This window comes from Nomascus leucogenys, chromosome 3, assembly GCF_006542625.1.
Source record: "Nomascus leucogenys isolate Asia chromosome 3, Asia_NLE_v1, whole genome shotgun sequence".
Taxonomy (NCBI): domain Eukaryota; kingdom Metazoa; phylum Chordata; class Mammalia; order Primates; family Hylobatidae; genus Nomascus; species Nomascus leucogenys.
The window spans coordinates 102,595,086-102,620,776 of record NC_044383.1 but is presented as its reverse complement, the minus strand read 5'-3'; the positions used below and the strand labels follow the sequence as shown (position 1 = coordinate 102,620,776).

General features: G+C 36.3%; 1 protein-coding gene across 1 annotated transcript in view; it reads right to left on the bottom strand.

The window, feature by feature from the left end:
• NT5DC1 (5'-nucleotidase domain containing 1) overlaps positions 1-25,691 on the bottom strand; it is a 144,321-nt gene that overhangs the window by 16,800 nt on the left and 101,830 nt on the right. Inside the window, exons 7-8 of the mRNA XM_030809593.1 lie at positions 11,883-12,057; positions 9,983-10,080 (exon numbers count right to left, since the gene is read on the bottom strand). Of these exons, the coding sequence (XP_030665453.1) occupies positions 9,983-10,080; positions 11,883-12,057 (273 nt within the window). The remainder of the gene's footprint in view (positions 1-9,982; positions 10,081-11,882; positions 12,058-25,691) is intronic.

Below are 25,691 nucleotides of genomic sequence, written 5' to 3'. Positions count from 1 at the left end.
AAAACTAACCTAATGAAGTTAAGAAACAAATGAAGGTTGGATAAAGAGATGGAGGAGCCATCAATTTAGGCAAATAAATAAAACTAAAGCTGTCTTGGAAACTGTAATTTATTCCTAAATATAGCTATGTCTTACTACAATGAAGTAAATCTTTTTATTTTCTTATTGTAAGAACATATGGACAAGACGAGTTTAAAAAACAGTAAAGTTTTTGACAGTATAATAGTTACAAAGTAGATATGGGACAATGATACAGTCAAGGCTAGACTGACAGCCTTTAATAAAGCTAAGCGAAACTTACCACAGAGAGCAGAACCTGTGAGAAGTTTTGTAGGCCAGAAGCACTAACCTCAACTCACAGTGACTGCTGCCTCCCCTAAACTCCCCAAGCACTTGGTGTCACTACTTTATTAATGTTTAAAAATATGCATTTATGAGATTTTTTCTGAATCAGTAATATATTTACATGTTTTTTAAGTCTTATTTTTGAACTCTATCTGGTATGCACTCACCTCTTCTGCTCTTTTATGCATATAAAAGCAAATACGAATATGAGTATATTCTTTTTCTCCATGGTTTTACACATTTGTTGAGATATAATCAACATACAATAAATGGAATATATTTAAAGCATACAATTTGATGAGTTTCAGTATATGTATATACCTGTTATGGCCTGAATTATATTTCTCCCCAAATCATAAGTTAAAATAATAACCCCTAGTGTATCAGAATGTGACTATTTAGAGATGGAGCCTTTAAAGGCTGGATTAAATTAAAATGAGACTCTCACAGTGGACCTAATCCAACATAGTCTCCTTATAAGAAGATGAGATTAGGACACAGATAGACACAGAGGAAAGACTATGTAAAGACACAGGCGGAAAACAACCATCTACAAACCAAGAAGAGAGAGGCCTTAGAAGAAACCAATCCTGCTACAACCTGGTTTCAGACTTCACAGCCTCCAGAACTGCAAAGAAATAAAATACATCGTTCAAGCTATCTAGTTTGTGGTATTTTGTTACGGCAGCTCTAGCAAACTAATATAATACTAATAATTTTAAAATGCTTTTAAATGCTAATATTAGAATAATCTGCATGAGGCTCTGCAACTTGCTATTTTTAAACTACTTTATAGCTAGCACAGTGTAATCTACCTTTTAAAATATGTGCATTTCATTCTATTTTACACATGTTCTATTATTTATTTATTAATAATAGTCCTCTATAGATAGACATGTGGGTTGTTGCCAATGTTTTTCTGTTACAAGTAAAAAGTTACAAACATGAGAGGATCTGCACAGCCTGGTGGAGTCAAACAGAATTTGAGCTAGAAATACAATTCATTTTCTTTCACATCTCATTCTTCATTTTTACTATATTTCACAGACTGTTTTAGTCAGTAGGGATATAGCAGTGAATGAGATGGCTCAAGTCTCTGCCCTAAGCATCTCTTCCCTAAGGATGCTTATATTCTGGTGGCAATCTCTGACTTGTTAGAGGTTACTAAATAATGAATTATGATTAAAAATATATTTATAATTTTTATTTCTAGGATTCCTTTCTGTATATATGTAAATTTGACCGAACAGTTCACATTTACTTTTATAAATCCCTTCCTCAATTCTGGGCTAGACTTTTTTTCCTCCAGTTGTTCATTTTCATACATACTTTCTCTGTTTCTTGGCATGGACAGGTAAGACATTTTTCAAATAAAATGTCTAGTAAAATGCTTGTGTTGGGGACTATAACAGGAAAATTATACTATTAAAGAAAAAGTGTGATTCTTACCCTTATCTACTTTGGTTTGGGGGGGTTACCATTCATTCATCATTCTTTTTTCTTTTTTTTTTTTTTTTTTTGAGATGGAGTTTCGCTCTTATTGCCCAGGCTGGAGTGCAATGGCACGATCTCGGCTCACTGCAACCTCTGCCTCCTGGGTTCAAGCGATTTTCCTGCCTCAGCCTCCGAGTAGCTGGAATTACAGGCGCCTGCCACCACGCCCAGCTAATTTTTGTATTTTTAGTAGAGATGGGGTTGACTAGTTCGCTGATGGATTCAGCCTCCTTCATTCAGGGAGCTTTTAATGTTGTTGGAATTGTGCTAAAGACAGAAAGATTCCTGCACACAGCTGCACCCCTCAGCACTAACAACCGGTGACAAAGTTCATCAGACAATTCCCCAACTGTAGTCAAGTGAAAGCACTAAACAATACAGAGAAAGAAACAGCTCTGACTGGAGCTGCAGAAGGAAGGTATTGCAAAGGAGATGTGATTTGTATGTTTGACCTTAAATAAGAGGTAGGAAGTCACCAGAGAGGAAAGGGAGAAGGCATTCTACATGTATTTATGCCACTCAAAGTGTGATCTTCCAACCAGTAGCATCTGCTTCACCAGACAAGTTATTTAGAAATGCAGAATCTAAGATTTCACCAGGGCCTCTGAATCAGAATCTCCATTTTAACAAGATCTCTAGGTGATTCATGTGTACATTAAAGTCTGAGAAACACTGATGTTGACAGAATAGCGAGAACAAAAACTTGATATAAGAATAAAAGGCAATCATTTCAGTAGAGTAAAGGGTAGTTTTATGGAGACAGAGTTGAGGATGGAAAGGTTATTTAGGAACCAGATTGTACAATTAGCCTTAGGATGCTATATGGAATGGAAGCCAATGAGACACTGTGTGCATGTGATTAAATAAATTTGTGCCTAAGTAAATAATAAAAAAGATGTGGGAAATTTTAAAGAACTGAAAAATAGAAGTCTGTGCTAATGAAAAGTGTCTGAAGAGAGGTTGGGGAGGGGTTAGATGGCCTAGTGGAAAGGGAGAGGAGGACAGAGATGAGAGATTTCCCAGGTATATTAAGCAGGATTTAATGCATAGCATACTGGAGGTAAAAGGGTGAAGACAACGGAGGTTATTAGCTGGAGAATTGTAATAGATGGTTAAGTAAGGAATACACACGAGGTGACCAGCATGTTTGGTTGTTTTTGGTTTCTAGGCGGAGGGAGAATCTCAAGCTTGATTTGAGAACACTGAGTGGAGCTGCCTAGTGTGGAGGAGGAACTGCGTATGAGACTCAGGAAAACAGGTCTCAGGGAAAGATTTGGGAGTCAGAGTCAATGTATTGGTGACAGCTAAGGCCAAGGGACGAGAGAGAGAGAGAGAGAGAAAGAGAGAGAGGAGAGGGGGAGAGGGAGAGAGAGAGGAGAGAGAGTAGAGAGAGAGAGAGGGAGAGGAGAGGGGGAGAGGGAGGGACAGAGAGAGAGAGAGAGAGAAAGAGAGAGTTGGATTATTATTCTCCCATTGGCGGGCAGGGGAGGAACTGAGCTAGCAGCATTGCGACACTGCAGTGAACAAGGCAGACACGTTCCCTCTCCAATGACAATTTAATCTTGCAAGACAGAGATTCCCCCGTATCCCCACCCTCAGCACTGGCGAGGATCTGGTGACGCAGTGCACGTGATAGAGGAGAGGATGAAGATTTTGCTTGGAAGACGCTTCTCCCCTCCATACATCCTTAAGCACTGGCAGCAATCAGACTGGAGGGAGGAGCTCAGTCCTGACTGACACTGGCATCAGCATCTTCGCCCCTGTTACCATGACAACCGCTGACGTCAAACCTGTGCGACTTGCTAAGGCCATGCTGTGTTTTGTGATTGGCTCGCTGTGCCTTCCATCCCAGCAAGCTCAGTTGCATTAACTTTACTTTAACCATTTGGAGCAATGACTTAAATATTGTGCCATTTCACACAAGGGATGATGGGGCAGTGGTGGGAATGTACTGAGGACAAACCTGAGAAAACAGAAGGACAACTTAAAAGGGAGGGAAGAAATAAGGATGACTGATTTTTTAGGTTAGTGCAAAAGTAACTGTGGTTTTTGCTTACTAGCTTGGTTAAAGTCTGTGCTTGGAAAAGTAACTAAAATGTAATTATGGAATATGGGAAGAGGGGCATTCTAAAATGGGATGGGGATTTAATGAGCTGTTGCAAGCACATCAAGTTTCCTGCGACCCTGGGGCTGTGGGATGTGAAGATTTTAGAAGACAGATAGAAATAGGCTTCTGAAGGTCAGAGAAATGTGAAACCCAGAGATAAGGAAATGTCAACCATCACTATATAGATGATAGTTAAAACCTTCCCAGTGGTAGAGAGCTGAAGGACAACAGGAGAAGAAAGGAGAGCCAAATACAGAATGTTAGGGAATATCAACATTAAAAGAGAAGGGTAGTAGAAATGGAGGTAAAGCAGTTAGAGGTAGCTGAAGAATCTGAATCAGAATCAGCAGCAGAATAGACACATAATAGAGAATGTAATGAAGTAGGGATTTTAAAATATGTGCAGTACAATCCTGTAATTAGTAATAGTTCTGGCAATCTTTTTTGCATTCTAAATAGAATAAAGTATTTTGGTTTAATTCTAAAAAATATTTCTTCCACTGAAATATTTTAAATCAGAGGCCCAGAAAACAAAGGCTGGAAAGAACCTTAGACATCTAGCCCTCCTGTATATGATAAAAATGAGGTAAACTTTTCTTCTTCTTTTTTTTTTTTTTTTGAGTCGGAGTTTCGCTCTTGTTGCCCAGGCTGGAGTGCAATGGCGCGATCTTGGCTCACCGCAACCTCTGCCTCCCAGGTTCAAGCGATTCTCCTGCCTCAGCCTCTAGTAGCTGAGATTACAGGCATGTGCCACCATGCCCAGCTAATTTTGTATTTTTAGTAGAGACGGGGTTTCTCCATGTTGGTCAGGCTGGTTTTGAACTCCCGACCTCAGGTGATCCGTCCGCCTCAGCCTCCCAAAGTGCTGGGATTACAGGCGTGAGCCACCACTCCCGGCCAAAATGAGGTAAATTTTTCTAAATATCTGTACAAAAAGCATGAAATCCTATATATGCTGAGATTGCTAGGCATTTTACAGTCTTCATTACAGAGACTGTAGGACTTTGGGTCCTGCTTCATCAATCCAGATTTTTCATCTCTAAAACCACAGAAGAGAATGAAACAGAGTAGACTGCTAGTTAAAATGAAATTTTTATCAGACTTTCTGGCTATATCCCCAAATGCACAGACAACAAAAGCAAAAATAGACAAATGAGATTACATAATACTACAAAGCTATGCAACCGCAAAGAAAACAGTCAACAAAGTGAAAACAATCTGTAGAATGGTAGACAATAGTTGCAAACCATACATCTGTTAAGGGGTTAATATCCAAAATATAAAAGGAACTCAACTCAATAGTAAGGAAACAAATAATCCAATTAAAAAAATGAGCACAGGACCTGAATAGACATTTCTCAAAAAGATATACAAATGTCTAGCAGCTATATGAAAAAGTGCTCAACATCACTAATCATCGGGGAAATACAAATGAAAACCACAATGAGATATCACCTCATACCTATTATACCTATTAGAATGGCTATTATCAAAAAGACAAAAGATAAGTGTTAAAGAGCATGTGGAGAAAAGGGAATCCTTGTACATTCTTGGTGGGATTATAAATTAGTTTAGTCATTATGGAAAAAAGTGTGGAGGTTCTTCAAAATAATTAAAAATAGAACTACTATATGATCCAGCAACTCCAATACTAAGTATATATGCAAAATATATAAAACTGGTATGTTGAGCTATCTGCACTCCCATGTTCATTACAGCATTATTCACAATAGTCAAGATATGAAATCAACCTAAATGTCCATTAGCAGATTAAAGGATAAAGAAAATATGGTATATATACATAATGGAATACTATTTGACCTTAACAAGAAAGAAATCCTGTCATTTGTGACAACATGGATGAACCTGAAGGACACAATGTTAAGCAAAATAAGACAGGCACAGAAAGACAAATACCATATGATCTCACTTACATTTGGAATGTAAAAAAGCCAAACTCACAGAATCAGAAAGTAAAATGGTGGTAATGTGAGGCTAGGGGTAGGGGTATTAGGAGATGTCGGTCAAAGGATACAAAATTTCAGTTAGGAGGAATAAATCCATAAATCCAAGAAATATATTGTACATAATGTAGAGTTAAAAATAATATATTGTATATTTGAAATTTACTAAGAGAATAGATTTTAAGTGTTCTTACCACACACACAAAAAATGATAATGTGAGGTAATTCCTATTTAAATAGTATCATTTAGCCATTCTACAATGTATATATATATCAAAATACCATGTTGTACAACATAAATATATAATTTTTACTTGTCAATTAAAAAATAAATGAAATACAAATTTGAGAAGGTAGAAATTAAAAAACTAAGTTTTTATACAACCCAAAATATAAAACAATTTTTTAAAATGGTATATTCATTATCAGGATGTACTTATTTTTAAAGTTTAGATTCCTAATATTTCCATACCATAAATTCAGTCAAAAAGACTTTCAAGTCTTTTGATGAGTATAATATCTAAAAACGTAGTTTGGATAAACATCATTATTATGTCAGCCTTCTAATCCAATTGTACTGTACAACTAACAGAAAATACTGCACAGAAGTCTTAAGATAGGTACTTCTAAAGTAATCGTTTTTTGAACACTCCACCCTTTTATCTCGGTATACTCTCAATTAAATAGAGAAAAACTACATAAAATGATGTAAATTGTCAGCATAGTTAATGCATTTATAATTTCCAATATGTTAAAAAAAACTTGGTATATTTTTAACGTGTAGTTTTCCATTATTTGTATTTTTGTGTGAAATTTTAATAAAAATCTTATGGAATGGCATAAATACTACTATGGGTATAAAAGGGGTATAGATTTTCTTGGAACAAAATATGCAAACCCCACAAAAATAAAAATAAAAACAAATATTTATTGGGTACTTACTTATATATTTAAATGTAAGTTTGTAAAGTGGGGAAAAACATTTAAATTTTTTTCTGGTTTAATTATAAGAATATTATTAGAATCCTTGATAACAGATTATTTCTTAATATCAAGGATTTTATTATATAAGACTTTAAACCAACATACAAAAACAACATCAACCTATTTCTTTCTGCTAGACTAGGGTTTCTTAGCCTTGGCACCACTGAGATTTGGGGCTAGATAATTCTTTGTCGTTGGAGGGTGCTGTCCTGTGTGTTGTAAGCTGCTTAGCAGCACACCTAGTCTCCAACCCCCTCCCAAGTTGCGACAACCAAAAATGTCTCCAGACATTGCCAAATTTGCACTGAAGGGCAAAACTGCCACCGTTGAAAACCACTGCACTAGATCATTCTCATCAGCATATATGCATATTCTAGTATCTTCGATCTTAAAAAAATAAAATATGCCCTTAATCCTACATTGTCTTCCAGCTAAAACCTCAATTCTTTGACTGCCTTTAGAGCTAAAATTCTAGAAAGAGCTGTACATATACCCTGGTTCCATACCTCTAATGAGCTACTCAAGATACTGGAATTTAGTTTCTATCCCACCACTCTATGGCAACTGTTCACTGAGGCACTAGTGATCTCCATCTTGCCCATCCCAAAGAAGATTTCTCTTTCCTCATTTCAGTGGACATTTTCTGTAGAATTTGGACTAGCTGGCTACCCTTTCCTCTTTCCTCTGGCTTCTGAACACGTATTCTACTGTTTTCCCTACTATAATCTATCTGCTGCCACACTGCACTCTTTCTTCTCTATCCTTAATATTAGAGAATGTCAGGGCTTGGTCCAGGCCTTTTGCCTATCTACATTCTCTCTATATTTGGTTTCATATAATCCCTGGGCTTCAAATACCTATCTATGAGCTGATTACTCCCAATATATATCTTGAGCCTAGACTTGTTCCCTTGGACTCCAGGCATATTTATACAATTTCCTAATTGATAGTGACAGTTACATAACTCATAGGCATCTCAAAATTAACATGTTGAAAAACGAGTTCTTAACAGATGTAACCCCTACTCCATACAACTTTATCCTCTGTATTTTTCCCCAAGTCTGTAAATGGTACCACCATCTACTCACTTGCTCATTTCAGGAAAAAGAAAAATCAACCATCTGGAAGTTATTTTTTTATTACTCCTTTCTTTTCGTCTGCTGTTTCTTTAAGTATCACCGAGCCCTCTGTGTTTTCCAACTCCATAATATATTTAAATATATCTACCGCTCTCCATTTCCAATACTGTCGCTCTGGACCAAACCATGACAGTATCTTACTAGGGACACTGCAGTTGCCAGGTCTTCCTCTTTCCATCCTTCCCCACACTCAAACCATTCCCCACCCAGCAGCCAAAGCAGTCTCTTATATCACTCTTCTGCCGCAAACAATGGAACAGCTTCGGGTTACTTGTGGAATAAAATTCAAACCCCTTTCCACTGCTTATGCGGGTGCCTGCCTCCCTAACTTCACCCCCCTCCCACCCCATGACCATGTGCCAGAATGGCAGGTCTCTTCTCTGTTACTAGAATGTGACAAAACTACTCTCTTACTGGGCCTTGGCGTTCATTTGATCCACTGCCAGGAACACTCTTCTTCTGTTCTTCTCATCACTTGTCCCCCAGGGCTCGCCTTGCAAGTCACCTTACCTAACCTTTTTGGACAGAGCTTCCCTGGCCAGCCGCTCTAAGGAGGCCTGCCCCATATACTGTAGTACCACGTAAGGTGGCTACTAGCTTCATGACATGTACTACAATCCATAAGCATCCCTTGCACTTGCTGATGTGGTCACATGTTCACACATCTGTCTGGTGCACAGAAAATGCCTTGGTGCTTGACACGTGCTACAATGAACCTCACTTAGATTTCACTATTCATAAGCCCATCACTGAGTACTGAGCTACTATCAAATGCCTAGAACTGAATCAGGCTTTTGAATAGCAAAGTTCAAAGTAAATAATACTGTATTACCATATCAAATAAATGTATTAAATGCGTCTGACTCACATGAACACTTTTTTGAGAAATTTTAAATTTTATTTCAAAGCAGGGTAGTGTGTGGCCACGGGAAAGTAAAGAGAAATGTATATTAAGTATCAGTCCAACCTGGCCCAGGTTGTTATATAATGCCAAGCATATGATCAAAAGTAAAATTATAAATCATATATTATGGTTATATATATATGCACAATATATATGCTCATATATATTATGCATATAATATGCATGTATGTTAATTTTATCATTCTCTTTAAAATACAGCTACATTTCTAGGTAGATCTATAAATTTTATTTGTTAATAATCTTTTATACATTTATGTGCATTTACAACCATTAACTGTGTTTCAATTTCCAACCATCCTGGATTTATTTTAGATGTTCATCTCCTAAGAGAACTTCTGAATGGTCCTCAAATGTTAATATATCATTGAGTTTATTTGAAACTACTTAAATAGAAATAAAAGACACAACAGATATCAAAACTAAACTCACTGTCTTTCACTCCCCAAAAACTATAACTTCTCTATTCCAGATCAGGCTCTTCTTTTTATTCATTTATGCATTCATTCAAGAAGCTTTCAAGAGCACCTACTATGAGTACCTCACTCTATTATCATTCTTTTTCATCTGCAAATCCCTTTCATTCCACCTCTCTCCCTATCAGTCTCTTCTACATGAATGACAATTCTAAATACCCTTTCAGGAAGGCCTTGTCTATTCCCCAGAGAGGAATGTTTCATTTTTTAAGATCTTCATGTGTTCTGCAGGCGCTTTTGTTCTAGAAGATAACTTGACTGATTTATCACAAGTAATCCATCCTTCAAATATTTATCGAGGCATTTATTTAGGCCCTAAAAACTAAGGTGAAGTTCATGCCCTTCATTTTTAAAGTCAGGGAGAGACTGACATGCAAAGAAATAATTGTGATATAAAGTGGTAGCGTAACACTTAATACAAACATAGGTTTATTATCTTTTTTCTTCCCCATGAGAGGAAAGAAGACATGGCGTTGCATGTAACACAGTGTTCTGCACAAGGTTGTTAGCCAACTGTATACGGGAGAAGAAATAAACCAAATGTAACTTACCGAGTGTTCGGAAAGGTCTCTGACTTGGTAAGTGGGAGAAGAAACCAGGCTTCAATGCATTTGTAATCACAATGTCAAAAAGGTCTGTAAAATCATTCCTAAAAGCAACACAATTTTTCATAAATTTATTTTAAGAATTAGAAAAGGTCCATATAAAACAGAACTTGATCTTTGCTTATCTATTTTACCACAGCATCATTTATCTTTTGATTAACTTTTACATGCTTTATATTTTTCTCACACACTTTAAGGTGAACATTTCACTGGAAATAGAAGGTGGTTGAGTACTAGTCTTCCTGACAGCTCTTTGAAGTATAAACATAATCAGGAAAAAAAAGAGAGCAGCACATAGACTGTAGGTACCAAGCTGGCTTTGGTAGTGAACTCAATAGTTTCTAACAGCTGGAAATATTTGGAAAATCTATCTTCAAATTTGGGGGCCTTGAAATTGGCTGGCTTTGTTAGCTCAAAGAGTTAACAATTTTGTGTGTTACATGGGTCCCACAGAAAGCAGCATTATAGCAAGTCATGGTCATCTTTCAGAGAGTGCTTCAAATGTGAAGAAGATACTTTATTTGACAATCAGTGTAGTCTTATAATGTGGTAACTTTTGTATGACAATAATTAATGATTTTCAATCTGTACTTAGCATTATATTAAGGATTACTTTTGATGGCAAAGGAAGGGTAGCCTTTCTCCTGAAGGACTCCCTATTACAATGGGGGAAACAATATTTACCCAACATTCTAGAATACATTTACAAATCCAAACTGCAATACATAGAAATTAAGATGAAGAAAGACTACGGTTATCTATGCTAATAAAAAAGGAATTAAAATCCAGATTGTTCATTCTACAGCATGGGCCCACTACTAGGATAGCAAATGTCTCTATGAGCGGCACCTTCGAAGACATCCAGGATTTTAGCCGTAATTCACCCAAAGGATGCATTATTATGTATCAGCCTATACATTATTCAGAAAGCAGAAATTCTACTCACAGATTGTAAGCATATCACAGAACAAACTAAAGCCACACATGCTAAGGAACATGGAAATCATGACGCTAAAAAAGCTGGTGAAGGTAGGTTTTAAGGCTCAAACTTGCTCATGGGAATTCGGTATTTGATGGAATTTGAGGAAACATTAGGGGAGACCTAATAGCTCATTATAGAATCTTGCTTTGACCATAGACATTTCCTGGTATTGCCCACAAGAATAAGTATTTACCCACTGAAGTCTATCAACTATTCCTGTCTAATTCTCTACCTGTATTATGCTATTTAACTATCCCCTCATACCCACAAGGCATTACTGTACCATTTTTATGATGACAAAATTGAAGCTTAAAGAGGTTATAAAACCTGCCCCAGGTAATACAGTAAACTGCAGAGTGGGGCTTGAAGTCAAGTCTGTCTTACTTTAAAGTCTATGCAGTTATTCTGCCTTCATTTTCATGAATTCAATCCCATCCTGGCTGTGTTAAACAGTAAAGTACATGGCTCCACACGGAAATGACTAAAGAGTGGCTGTACTCCAGGTATCTGTGGAGGAGTATAACCTACAACTCAGAGTCTCTCAATCATCATCCAAAGACGAGAAACCAAATTCATGGAAAACTGAAGGATACACAGTTTACCACCTTCTAAAAAACCTAAAACCTGGACATTTGGTGAGCTATGAGCATACTGGTCCCCAATAACATTGCTTTGCTAAAATGTACTTGGTTGGGCTGCTGTCAGCAGAGATTGAGGTATGTCATGAGCAAAAAAAAATCAACTTGTCACTCAGCATTGTTTAAAATAATGATATGCTCATGGCTGACACTTTTAAAAAAGCCCTGGTCTAATTTGCTATCTGTATTTCACAAGACAGTGAAAACCGAATGACTCATCACTCACCCAAGGATATATTCGCAGAGAAGTCTACAGTAATCACTGTGAGAACTGGTAATTAACAGAAGAATTTTCCCAGCATTCTTTAGCTGTCGAAGCCATTTTTTCACAGATTCAGGACAACTGTGTAAATATCTGCCTGGATCTCTTTTTATTTCTGGAAAATATATTCCACAGTTTTCTGAAAAATAAAAATATCAATGAGGTTTCTCTTTTTAAACATTTTTTGACTAAATGTATTCTCTAACGAGTTAATCTCTTTCAAATCTATAGATAAAACTAAAAGGATAAGAACAAGGTTTGACCAACCTAGCAATTATGCCAATACTACTTGCTTTTTAAGAATAGTTCTTTACTTGAAAATACAATATTGTTTGAAAATGTTAGTTGATAATATTCACTGGCTATTTGACAAGAACTGATAAACTGTTAAAACAGGTAACACAAGAAACACAACGTGATCTGCATTTTCAAATGCTGTAAGAGAAAACCTTACATTTGAAATATCAATTGTTACAGATATTCTTTTAATTATTCAATGAATATCTGCTGAATACAGATAAGAAACAAATCAACACTCAGATATTGTACCAGGATCACATCTTTGGCATAAATAGCCAAGAAGGGCGATGAGTTCCTCAGAGTCACAGTTTGCTATTTCAGATAGAATCTATACTAGGGGAGCCATTCTATAGCCTCTGAGAAGTGCTGAGATATCAAATGGAAAAATCGGTGCAAAATAGGCCAGAACAGGCCAAAAGGCACTGTATTTGACAGGGAACAATGAATGACTCGCATCACCGAGGTGGTGTTGCTTGCTCTGCCCCTTTGGAGTGTCCACGGGGTCTGGCTGAGCTCCAAGGCAGATGGTGGCAGTGTTTTCAGATGTCCTGGCCAGACTTACCCATAGTGCTTGCCCCAGTGCCTTTAAAGTTGTGGGGACTTAGCAGACAATTGTAGATTTAGTTGAAATGCTACTAGATTCATAACACGTTTTAGAAATACTATTCTCAGAGCATGACAGAACTAATACGCAGATAAAAAGAATCCAAGATTTTACTTTCTCTAATGGTTAGGAAAAGGACACATATATAGACAAAAAAAAAAAAAAAAAAAGGTTAAACAGCTTGTACTGAATGATAGAGTCTGCAATAGCTAGATATGGGATACATCTGTGACTCTGTCCAGTGTGACACACTTGAAATACTTGAAAGTTATATTTCAAGAATATCAGGACATCAGGAAGAAGAGTCTTTTTTTTTTTTTGAGACGGAGTTTTGCTCTTTCACCCAAGCTGGACTGCAGTGGCGCTATCTCGGCTCACTGCAAGCTCCACCTCCCGGGTTCGTGCCATTCTCCTGCCTCAGCCTCCCAAGTAGCTGGGACTACAGGTGCCTGCCACCACGCCCGGCTAATTTTTTGTATTTTTAGTAGAGACGGGGTTCCACCGTGTTAGCCAGGATTGTCTCTATCTCCTGACCTCGTGATCCACCCACCTCGGCCTCCCAAAGTGCTGGGATTACAGGCGTGAGCCACCACGCCCAGCCAGAAGAGTCTTTAAGTGAAACAAAAACGAACAAATAAAAACAAAAATGGTAGCAAATATTGTGGTCTGCCTCCCCACATCCATCTCCCTCTTCGCTGGGTAGTGCTCTGATATTGTATCAGGTTTCATCTTCCTCTGAGGGGGTCTGTGATGCTAGGAAGGGCAAGGGTCTCTATCAGTATATACCTATCACAGTTATTCCCTCCTCCTGTCATTGAATTGTTTAGGAAGTACTGGGGACCCAGGCATGGCAAATGAGACCTGAGGAGAACTTTGCTGCAGGATCCTGAAGTAATGTAAACCACTGATAAAAATAAACCTATAAAGGGGTGAATATCCCCTCTTCTACTACTGGACTTTACCATGATTATAAATTCTATGTAGAACTGCAGTGGTTATCATCAACACAAAGCAGAAGTCTGATATACCAGAGATAGCAGAGTGGACATATGAAAGGAAACAAACCTGGGTCCCTGATGACATCACTGGGTTTCTGCTTTTGTTTCTGTTTTTGAGACAGGGTCTCGCTCTGTTGCCCAGACTGGAGTGCAGTGTGGCACAGTCATGACTTACTGCAGCCTTAAACTCCTAGGCTCAAGTGATCCTCCCACCTCGGGCCTCTGAAAGTGCTGTGATTACAGGTGTGAGCCACTGTGCCTGGCCACCACTGGATTTCTGATTAAGTCACTGACTAACTCTAACCACCACTGGAAGTACCATTTAACTTCTGGACAATTTCTGGTTGTGTAAAATAACTCAATTTAATAATAATTTAAACATTAAGGATATTTATTATTTGCAACGTAAAGCATCATGATTCAGAAAACATATTGCGTGAATATCATAACCAGACCAAAAATAACAAAAGAAAGAATATTTTGCAATATGCGAATAATATTTAGAAGACCAAAAAACGAAAACAAAGTTTTTGCTCTTTTTATATTTTGCCCTACAGGAACTTCTGTGTGTGAATCTCTAGGATCTATTTTTAACATGCCAGAGGCTATATAATAATAGCCCTTTAAAAAAATTAAAATATATTCTCTGTTTCCCAGAGAAGAGGAAGTACTAGTAAGAAAAGGTCAGTTTAAGAAACAGATGATAATAATAAATCTAAATGGCCAAGAATAGAGAAGTTTGATGAGTGGATGACTGCTAATTTCAGAGGCTGTGTCTCTCTCGTAACTTACTATACCTAAGGGAGTCAGATGTGAGATTATTTCACTTAGAAAAATAACGCTTTTGTAGCAAGAAGAATTTTATGGGCTACATAAAAAAATTTATGGTGTGTAATGCTGAAAACATAGACTTGCTTTCAGAAAACTTGAGAAAAAGTTATTTTTTTGTTGGCTATATGTGCTTAGTGCCATCTAGTGATCAAAATATAAATTACCATTAAAAAGCTACTGTTAACATTTCCAAAGGAATAAAAATACAAGGCATATGCATTTAAATACAATATTTTAAATTTCTTACCTAGGTTAATTTCATTAGTATCTCTTAATAATGTCTGATTCGAAAGAGTACCAATATAATAATTTAATCAGATAGAATTATTTTCTGAAGTCATAACAGAGATGTCCTTGTTTTGTTCATAAGCCAGACTGAAATGAACAAACTAAAAAAGACAAGCCCTGTACAAACATATACCCAATGGTAGATTATGAGTTGCTTTTACTACAAAAGATCAATGGCTGTCATGGAGAAAATATTTTTGCCCCCTTGTGACCTCCAATTATTAAAGGAATAGGAGACATAATTATACAAATAGAAACATCTTTTTATTGAAATAAATCAAGGTATTAAATCAAATGAAGAGTTATGTTAAACATACTACAATGGATTATAATTGTCTATTAAATTATATCCCCAAAGAAACTATAAACTTCTAAAGGCAAGAAATATATCTTTCTGCTTGGCATGGAGCAAGTATTCAATGTATGAATACCTAAGTTAGTGCAGGGGCAGACACAGGAACATCTATGTTTCCTTACATTCAAGGCAAGAGTATCATTAGTACCATACAGCCAAACTGAAGTGATAAAAATAATATTATTCATGTACGATTAAGGCAGCCTATGAAAAAAGTCATGTTTAATTATGATACTAATTAACACTGATTGAACAAAATGGAATTTAGACCTGAGATGGAAAGGGGTGGTATTGTTTGTTCTTAACTCACAAAGAAGCCTGTGTTTTCACTTAACCTCTAAAAGAATTCTATTTCACTGCCACTTTATGTAACTTATTTTCCTGGTTTTTCCACCACTCTTATATCTTTCGATGCTCGTTATTTTCTAGGTCCAGATGAGATTTAAAGGAAATTCTTTTAACAAGCTGATTCTAAGGAATAAAAGTTTACCTCTCCTATGTTAAAAAAATTGGTTAATGTAGAGTGACGGAAATAACACCAAAGTGTTGCAACAGTCTGATATGCACATCAAGTGGCCTGAATACACTGAACAGGATTTAGGGACCTCTCGTGGTAAAAAAATATAGTACAACCTGAATATTAAAAATAGTTTTTTTCAGTTTAACAGACAATTGTGCCACATCACTATTTCTATCATCACTGAATAAGCTCTTTCTTGTTAACTGTATCACTACTGTTTGCATGATTTTTGGCCAGAATCTTCAAAGCTGCTGTCCGAGGGGACTAGAGATGCCAGGATGCTAACACTTCCATGGTCAGCCTCCAAATAAGGTCTGTTGTTTCCATTGCAGAATATAATTTAGAAGAGATTTAAATATTTACAACCTTTACAAGTTATATAAGAGCACGCTAGTGAACAGCTAAAATGCCTAGCGATGAACTGTTTAAATGTACTTGCTGTAGAGATGATATAATTAATTTTCTTTAAACAAGAAACTTTTTTCTTTGCTAAGAGACACTGAAATATTTGTTGGAGGATAAAAGAGATAAATTTATTTTGTTTATTTATAGGTGGCAAAAAATAAAATTAAAATTTATTAAAACAGATTTGCTGTTTATATAACAAAATATATGGTTTATATCTAATATTTTATAATTAAATAAAGAAATCTAGAATATCTAGATTGTGTAAAGTGAAAATCTATATGCTAAATATAATGCTTGGAAAGTCTCTCAAATAAAAGCTGGGAAATGAAGTACAGAATATATGAGAAAAACATAATATATAAAATTTACATTTTAACAGTATCTGATTTCCAGATCTGTAATTTAATTTGCATATCCCGGCCCTACTCCAAAAATTCTGATTTAATTGGTTTGGGGTAGGGCCACAACATTGGTATTTGTTTTTTTTAAAGCTTCCCTGGTAGTCCTAATGTGCTACCAGGATTAAGAATTGTTGCCCTAAAATATAAAAACTAGAATTCTTACTATTATTTTCTGTGTATTTTTGCCTGCTTCATTGGAAATCACAGGCTGTCAGAGGGCAGGGACTTTTGAATTTTATAGTATCTTTATTACCTAACATATAGCCTTGTACATATTAGGTAATTAACAAATAATAACTGTTGCCAATTATCTTAAATGTCATTGTGGTTGATGATCTTTAAAATGTTTACTCTTACACTATACCAATTAAGCATGGTATTCTAGATTTAGTTAAGTATTGTGAATACAGAATGATGGATTTCATTCCTCCTTTGAGAGGAGGATTCCTGGAAAAAGTGTATATTATGGAATTATTCGAAAGAAAAATTATTCGAACAGTTTAAATGAGTATAGACAAGCCAAACAGACTCCTTTACCTCTCTAAAGCCATCAAACTGCCTGACTCTGGGCTGAATACAGTCGATAAATATGATTTTGGTCGGCAGTATTTTAAAATTTTTGGATATTAATGTCCTTGGACAGCATTACATATGTATTCTAATGGTTTACCCACAATCCCACCACACCATATTGTCTACACTTGGCCTAGTCCACTCCCCTGTTGGCATCAGAGTTTACAACCTATTTTTTCTCCTATGATATCGGAATGAATCATTCTAAAAGAACCTAGTTTCCTCTTTCTGACATGGTTACTGGACAGACAACGTAAATGTGGAGAGAGGTTTTTGAAGGTCTGCCTGGTTTTATTCAAAATGTAACGAATCCTTTAATGAGGACGCTGACAGCTGGGAGGGTCAGCAGATGGATCTGATGACAGAATCACATACAATAACATCTGGACAGGCTGTAAAGTCGACAAGGTGACTCAGTGAGGTAAAATTTCACAGGGAGAGATGTAATCTTACCAGGTTGAAAGCTCAGCCATACAGGCCTAACGATGGAGGAGCTGTTGTTGGTCAGCAACTTCAAAATATACAGCTTACAGTCAGCTTAGGCTCCACAGTATAGACAAAGCAAAATAAAAAGTTTGGAGACCATGTTTTGCAATTTATTTAGTTACTACTATGTACTTTTGATATCATGTTTCTGGAAAAATATTTGTGCTTCAGAAAGCTGGGTAAGAAGCATTTGTCCTCCTTTATAACCCTAGGCATAATCTTATCTTCATGTGCTCCATATTATCCAATTAGGTGATTAGATTGTAGAGCTACATTAATATCAGTACAATGTTCAGAACCAGGAAAGCAATAATTTCCACTCTTTTAATCATTCTCAGGCTAAACCTTGACAACTGGGTTCTATTCTGGATGATACTTTTCACAAGAAAGTGTGTCCAGAGAATGATGATGTTAACAATTCCTATGCCCCACCCTGGAGACCTCTGGTGGAGCCCCAGAGATATACACCTGGCCAAGCAGACATTTGCAAACCTGTGAAATAGGCAGCTTCAAAGGACCATATTAATCTTAGAGTTGCTTGAGTCTATGCCTCCATGGTGATGTCCAGCCAGATAACTCTTTTTTTTTTTTTTTACTATACTTTAAGTTTTAGGGTACATGTGCACAACGCAGTTAACTCTTTAGCCACATTGAACACCCATTTCCACAGTGTTTCTCCTCCTCTAAAATGTCTTTGTATTTTGAATATGATATTTCAAAAACAGACTTTCGGTAGAGTAGTGGGTCTCAAAATGAAGGTAAATTAGAATTATCCAGAATGCTCTCAAAAATACTCCCAGTTTCTGATTCAGTAGGTCTGGGGTGGGGCCTGAAGATGTGCATTTCTAACAATTTCTCAGGTCAACTGACAGTCCAAGAACCACACTTTGAGAATTACTTCAGTAGAATACCCCTATAAAACCAGACAGATTTCTGAAAGTCTTTTTTCTCCTAGCAGAACATGGTCCTCACTATTTTGGCTAGAAGTGCAAAGCCAGATTATGCATATTTAACGTTATCTGATAAAAATGCTCAAATCTGTGTCTGTGTTTAAAAACATTTTAAGTAAAAATCTTTTTAAGTAAAATAAAATTTATTTTTATTTCCTTTATAAGAAGGATATATGTGAGAATAAAGACCTGATGAACTGTTTTACGTTTTTCAGTGTACTATTTCACATTCACTTTCATTTCTCAGCCTTGAGAGCAATACTTTTGTATGTAAAGTAGAAAAAGCACACACTTTGGAGTCAAATGGCCTAAGTTTGAATCCCAGGTTTGCCACTTACAATATCAGGATTTTTGAGAAATTTACTTAAAAATTTTAATTCTTAATTTCTTCACCTATAAAATCTCATTAAATTACGGAGAAGAAAGCCAGGCACAGTGATGTGTGCTACTATAGTCCCCGCTACTTGGGAAGCTGAGGCAGGAGGATCACTTGAGCCTAGCCTAGGCAACACAGAGATATCCCATCTCTTAAAAAACAAAAAAAAAGTAGTGTGGGTAAAGTATCCATCTCATAGTGCTTGGCACAAAATCCCCAATAAGAATTCCCTTTCACCCCTTCTACTTACCTAGACGCAACTCTTTCTGATCCTTTTGCAGGGAGCCTATCACTAGAGGTGAAATAGCCAGGATCCTGTGCCTGTTACTGCACTTCTCAAAGTAGCATTAGTTTTTAGTAGCTCATTATAATTGAAGGGGCATTTTCATGTTCTCCTACATGTGATCTACACATAGAACAGATGTTACATTTATTGAATATAAAACATTATAGAAGATGTGAAGTGGACTGAGTTTCCAAGATGGACACAACAATATCTCCCACCTCACATGTCTAGAGTTCGAGTTAATTGTTCCATTCTTTTATACCTGGGCAGGTTATTTTACTGCTTTGACCAATAGAATGTGGTGCGAATGACCCTGTGTTAGTTCCAGGTGTAGCCCTTAAATGGCCTGGCAGCTTTGACTCCTTACCTGTTGGAAGCCGTGTGCCATGTGAGATGTGCAACCAATCTGAGGCTACCTGAGATGCTGTGAGGAATAGGTTAGATGAAGAATTTGTGTTGTAGGTGCTCCAACTGCCAGCCCCAGCTGAGTGCTGAGCTAAAAGCTTCAACTGCAAGACATATAGTGAGCCCCTTGGACATCCAGCCCAGTCATGCCTTCAGAAGACTACTGTCCCCACTGACATCTGACTGCAACCACAGGAGAGACCCCATGTTGAGAAGCACCCAACTAAGCTCAGAATCCGTAAGTGACATAATACTGAGTTTTGTGTATTGGTATCCTATGGAGCAATAGATAATCTAAACAAGACGCTTTGGAATAAAGTCCCAATTTTAATTATTATCTCTATGCAATTCAAGATAAAATATTCAGAAATCCTTTTAGAAACAGATGAAATAAAAGTAAACAGGCTCTAAATTGTTTTCCTTCACCTCCAAAAAATAACTCAAAGGTTTCTACTGCATATAAATTTACAAAATGTAAATACATGAAAAGCTTTTGTCAGCGTAAATGTTTTAAACAGTGTAAAGAAAACCAAAATTAACAAGTATTTAAAGCAAATTCTACATACTTATCACTTCTCATCTAGTTCAAATATGAAATGCTTAGAAACTGAAAATAACAATAAACTGCTGAAATACACAGTGATTATAGCAGTAAAAAATGAATATCCTGGGATGTTTGTTCCCCTGCCTCCCTGCCACCCACTAAATCTCAACTCAAAAACTTTGGATTTTTCTTAAAAAACTAGATTGGTATTCAAAGGAATATGCATTTTGAAGATCAAATTTTATCACAAGAGTGCACTATTTCCTTAGTTAATTTAGTTCAAATATCCTCAGTTTCTTCAGAAATATCTTTTCTTACTAATAAAGCCAAAAGTATGCAGAGTTATATTTCACTTAGAAGCAATCCATTTCAGAACACACATAAAGATTATAATCACAAAGGATTACTTGTTCAATGTCCAGACAGTGTATTATATAAATAGGAAAGCCCTCTCTAGCCTCCTAGGTCTGTGCCACATCTATACCTTGCATAGACACAGTAGTTAAGCAGCTATTTTAATGAGGCACTACTCTGTTTTTCACTATACTTTTCCACCTGTATTTGTATCACATCAGTTATATCTTCTATATGTTTTCACAAAATATCACCTGGTTAGTTACTCCATGGTAACAAAAGAAAAAGGAAAAAAAGAACATACTAAAGTTTCAAATCAGTGAGATTTTAACTCTGATAATTGTTTTGACAGAGTTATTAACTTTTTACTATAAAATTTGAAATAGAACTGATAAAATAGTATTAGAATAACGAAATAATTTCTTTGATATAACAAACATAAATATATAGGATAGTCTATGTGTAATACTCTGCATTGCTTGAGGAGTAATAATGCCCTAAGCCTGGGTTCTTATCCTAAAATCTACACATGGGCATCAGTGCGTGAATGAAACCCCAATACTCTTTGCAACATTTTGTTCATTGGTGTGTTGTGTGTGTTGGGGGATCAGAGCAGGTGTAGGCTCTCTAGCTTTAATTAGATTCCTGAGGCTAGGGACATGAAGAACCACAGATTCTCTTAGACTTGCACAGTACAACAAAGCAAACATTCCAATATCCCTCTCTGTGTTATAGTCGAGAAAAATCTTATAAAAATGTCTTAGAAAAAGGAAATTCTCTGTAATAGTCTAGAATTTGTACACAATTTGTCCAGGAATAAATATACTTTCTGGATTCTATATTTTTTACATGTAAATATTCTAAGCCCAATACATTTATACTTATTTAGCATAGCTAATGAATGGGTGTTCTAGTTAAATTAATTTGTAGGTTAATTAAGAATAACCAAATATACAATATAAAAGCATACATAAAATATAATCAACTCTTACTGTTGAACCTATATGGAAAAAAGAACTATTTAAAGAGATTAAATTATTGCTTTTTTAATATATGATACACTTTTGCTACAGAAAATTCATTGTATTGGGTTTTTTACTGCTGCACAACAAACCACCTCAAACATGATGGCTTAAAATAACAATGTATTATCATCTCCTGATTCTGAGGGTTGACCGAACTCAGCCAGGCATTTCTCACTTGGAGTCGTGCCCGGGGGTATGGAATCATCTAAGGGTTTCTTCACTCACTGTCTGGCACCTGGGCTGGGCTGGTTGGAACGGTGAGAGCTGGTGAAACAAACATCTCTCCACTTAGCTAGCTTGAGCTTTCTCACTGCATTTGGATCTCAGGGTAGTTGGATTTCTTAAGTAGCGATGGGTTTCCCCCAGAGCAAGTGTTTTAAGACAAGCAAAAGCTGCAAGGCTCCTTATGACCTAGTTTTAGGAATTTTACAGTAGCACTTCCGCTGAATTTTACTGATGATAGAGGTCCAGCTCATTTTCAAGGAGAAGAAAACAGAAAGGTGTGACTTCTGGGAGGCATGATTCATTAGGGAGCTATCTTTGTAGACTAGCTGCCAAACATACTAATACTTCTATGTGATTCCTGCCAGTGTATTTTCTGTTCATATCTAACTCTGTGGGAATTTTAAGCATACCATACATGGTTTTTTTACCTGTGTTTCTGTTCAGCATTGTATCTGAGGAATTTCCTATGGCATTAACATTTATTTTAAAACATTTCCATGGTTTTAACTTAATATCACATTTTAAAATAGATTATTTATAATAATTATCCTCATAATAACTGACATAATCTGAGTGCTTATTTTTGCCAAACACAGTTCCAAGACCTTTATAACTATTAATGGATTTAATTCTCATAAAGACCCCATGAACAGGTCCTATATGATTCCCATTTTGCAACTGATCCGAGACACAGAGAGGCTAAGGAACTTGCCCAAAGTCACACAGCTACCATGTGGCAGAATCAGAATTTGAATGCAGGCAGTCTGCTTTCAGAGCTTGTGCAATACTGCCCCTCCAGTTACAAGGCATTTGGGGACTCTATGGTAACTACAGAGTCACCACAAATCCTTACTTTTTTTTTTTTTTCCACATGGTACATTATTATGTAGTATTACAGTTCAGGGGTTTGAGGTTGGTCAGAATTTTAATAAGTGAGAGTTCAGAATTTGGATAAATTTTGACAAATCAAATTAGCTTCTTTTTTTACACATAAATTTATTTAAAATCTTGCAATGTGGAAAGTCTTTTAAGCATGGCACTGAACTCGAAAGCCATAAAAGAAAATTGAAACACCAAATTAGATTTCTGCAGAGGAAAAAAGTATCCACCAATATGCATTCTAATTATATCTAGAATTGAAAGGAGCCTTAGAAATCACACCCTTCAACCTTGTCATATTAAAGATGATTAAGTAGCCACCACATATTTTGCTCAAAATTACAGTTAGTAACAAACCTAGGTATGGAATAGAGTCCTCAAGAATCCTAGTCCACTAAACCTCATCATTTATGTGTCTAAATTTATATGTTTGAGATCTAACTTATTTGATGACCATTATCTGTTAAAGAAAAATAACTTGCGTTAAGAAGCAGAAATCAAATGCTTTAAATGGTATGCCTGTTTAGCTATATAATTATTGGATAATAATTATAAAATTCAATTCTGCTTTTCCTCAGGATTTCTGTAGAAGTTCTTTGTAGTCACTGAACTGATATTGTCTCTGCTATTATCTGGAAACTCAGACCTTCCACTGAGATGGGAAAAAAAACCCAAATAAACGTCTAAAATTAAGGCATAAATATTATCTCCCTTCCTGGAATACTCTGCCTTCCCTCTGCCACCTGGTGAACCTTGGAGGCTTGTCACAAGGTTACCTTCCATGAGGAGCCCTCCCCAATACCCACTCTGCACATCAGTGATGGCATTCATCATGTTACACTATAATCAACACTTGTAATAAGCATATTTATGTATTTTTCTTTCTTCTGAGACTCTGAGATCTTTTAAGAAAAGAACCATCTTAACATTCATGTTTATACTCCTAATATCAGGCAAGTACCAGAGGATTCCTAACTACAGAAGTAAGTGTGTGTGGGAAAAAGCTACCAGGCAAGACTTACCAGGTGACCATAAAGACCAGAGGTTGGCAAACCACAGCCCACAAGCTAAGAAAGGTGCTTACATCTTAAAATGGTAATATAAGTATCAATATAATAGCCTTAATTTTGTCTCTTGGTGCCCAAAGCCTATAATATTTACTATCCGGCCCTTTAAGAAAAGATTTGCTGAGTCCTGATATGTAGTATTTAATAACTACAGGACAGTAACATAAGAAAAATACAATTAGTTATATATAACACACTATTATTAGAAAGTACCAAAAGAATAATAAAATCATCAATTTAAGAGACTTTGTTTAAAGGCTATGCAGTGTCTGAGCAGAGTGAATATTACAAAATCATTTGTGATCAAACTAATGAAAGACAACATAAATACCTTTATGTATCTTTTAATCACAGTGGATCCCGAGCCATGATGTAACTGCCCTTCAATTATTCTCTGGCCTGGGTTCTCTATTAGTATATTCTATGAGCCAGATGATGGGTCTCTTTACTCTGCCATCTCTTTAAAACCTATCTATATGTGCCTTTGCTATTGCTTTTATGATTTTAGCACACTTTATTTTTTTTTTAAATAATAAAAAAAAATAATAATAGCACACTTTATTTTTAGTCTCTGAATAAGATGTTTTCAGGCTCACTTGGTCTGCTTGTTAAAAAAGCAATCGCAGGGGCCACAGAAAGACACTACAAGCCTAGGGCTGAAAGCCACCACTGGTAATATTTTTCCTTATGAATGTCAAAGGAAGTTGAAAGATCCCAAAAATGCACATGATGACATGATGACATGATCAGAAAGAACTAAAGAGCCTGTAGCTTGAGATGAATGAATAAAGGCACTATTGCCTAAGTACAGTCTTACAAATTAACTGTGCAAGAAATAGGAATGTTTTCCTTGGTACAGCAAAATAAAGATGCCTCCAGGTAAAACCTGGGACAGGTTTTAGGGGTTAGCTTCAAAGAGATACACTGTAGGTTTTATTTCAAACAGTTTTAAAATGTATTTGTGAAGCACAAAACCATTTTGGGAGGGTTTTGTTTTCAACAGAAGTCAGCCCACTGACATTATCCTTACTTGAAATCTTCCACCTCCTTCAGAAGAGAGAAGCTGGAAAAAGTTAGGAGAACTAAAATGGGATGCCTCGGGGCAAAGCAGACTCAGAAATGTGGCAATGCTTATTCCTTTGAAAAAAGTTACAGTTGACTTCTCTAGCTTTGGGGCACAAAGAGATCAGAAAAAATAACAGGAACAAAATCGTAAGCTAGACATTGGGGTCATTAACTATCAATGTCTTAAGGAAATCTGCTCCACACTGAGGACTGAAGTGCTCAATTATTTAACAAACAAAAGACCTGGAATAGAACTTTCACTGTGTTTCTTCTAACCTGGTTTTTCTTCTATAGTAGGTAGCCTAACAGAATGCCAAGACAATATTTCAGTATGTATACACTATGCTAAACTCAGCTCCCAAATAAATATAAATAACAAAAATAATCTGTGATGGGAACCCAGTCCTCATTCCATAATGATCAGTAATGAGGCACAGAGTAAAGAAAGCCTGGGGGCAGCTCTTTATAGTCTCTGCAAGGAGTGGGCAGAGACTCAGGTAGAAATACAGTGGGAACCTGGGCACGAGGGGTTCTGGGTTCCCAGAATATTCTACTCTAAGCAGGGCTTCTAACCATCTAAATTCCTCTTTTTTCTTCTTTGGTCTTATTTTTGCCTCCTTCACACTGCCTGCTTCCCATCTAATGCAACAAGTTTATATATTTTGGGTATTTTTTAGAACTAACAAACATATAATCATAATAAAATAACAATCATATATACTTTTCAAACATAAAGATGAAAGACTTTTTAAACCAAAAATTAAGTAACTCTTTACCTGGTTAGCGTGAAAAAAAATCTGAAAAATAAGGTTGTAAACTTAGTCTTTACCTAT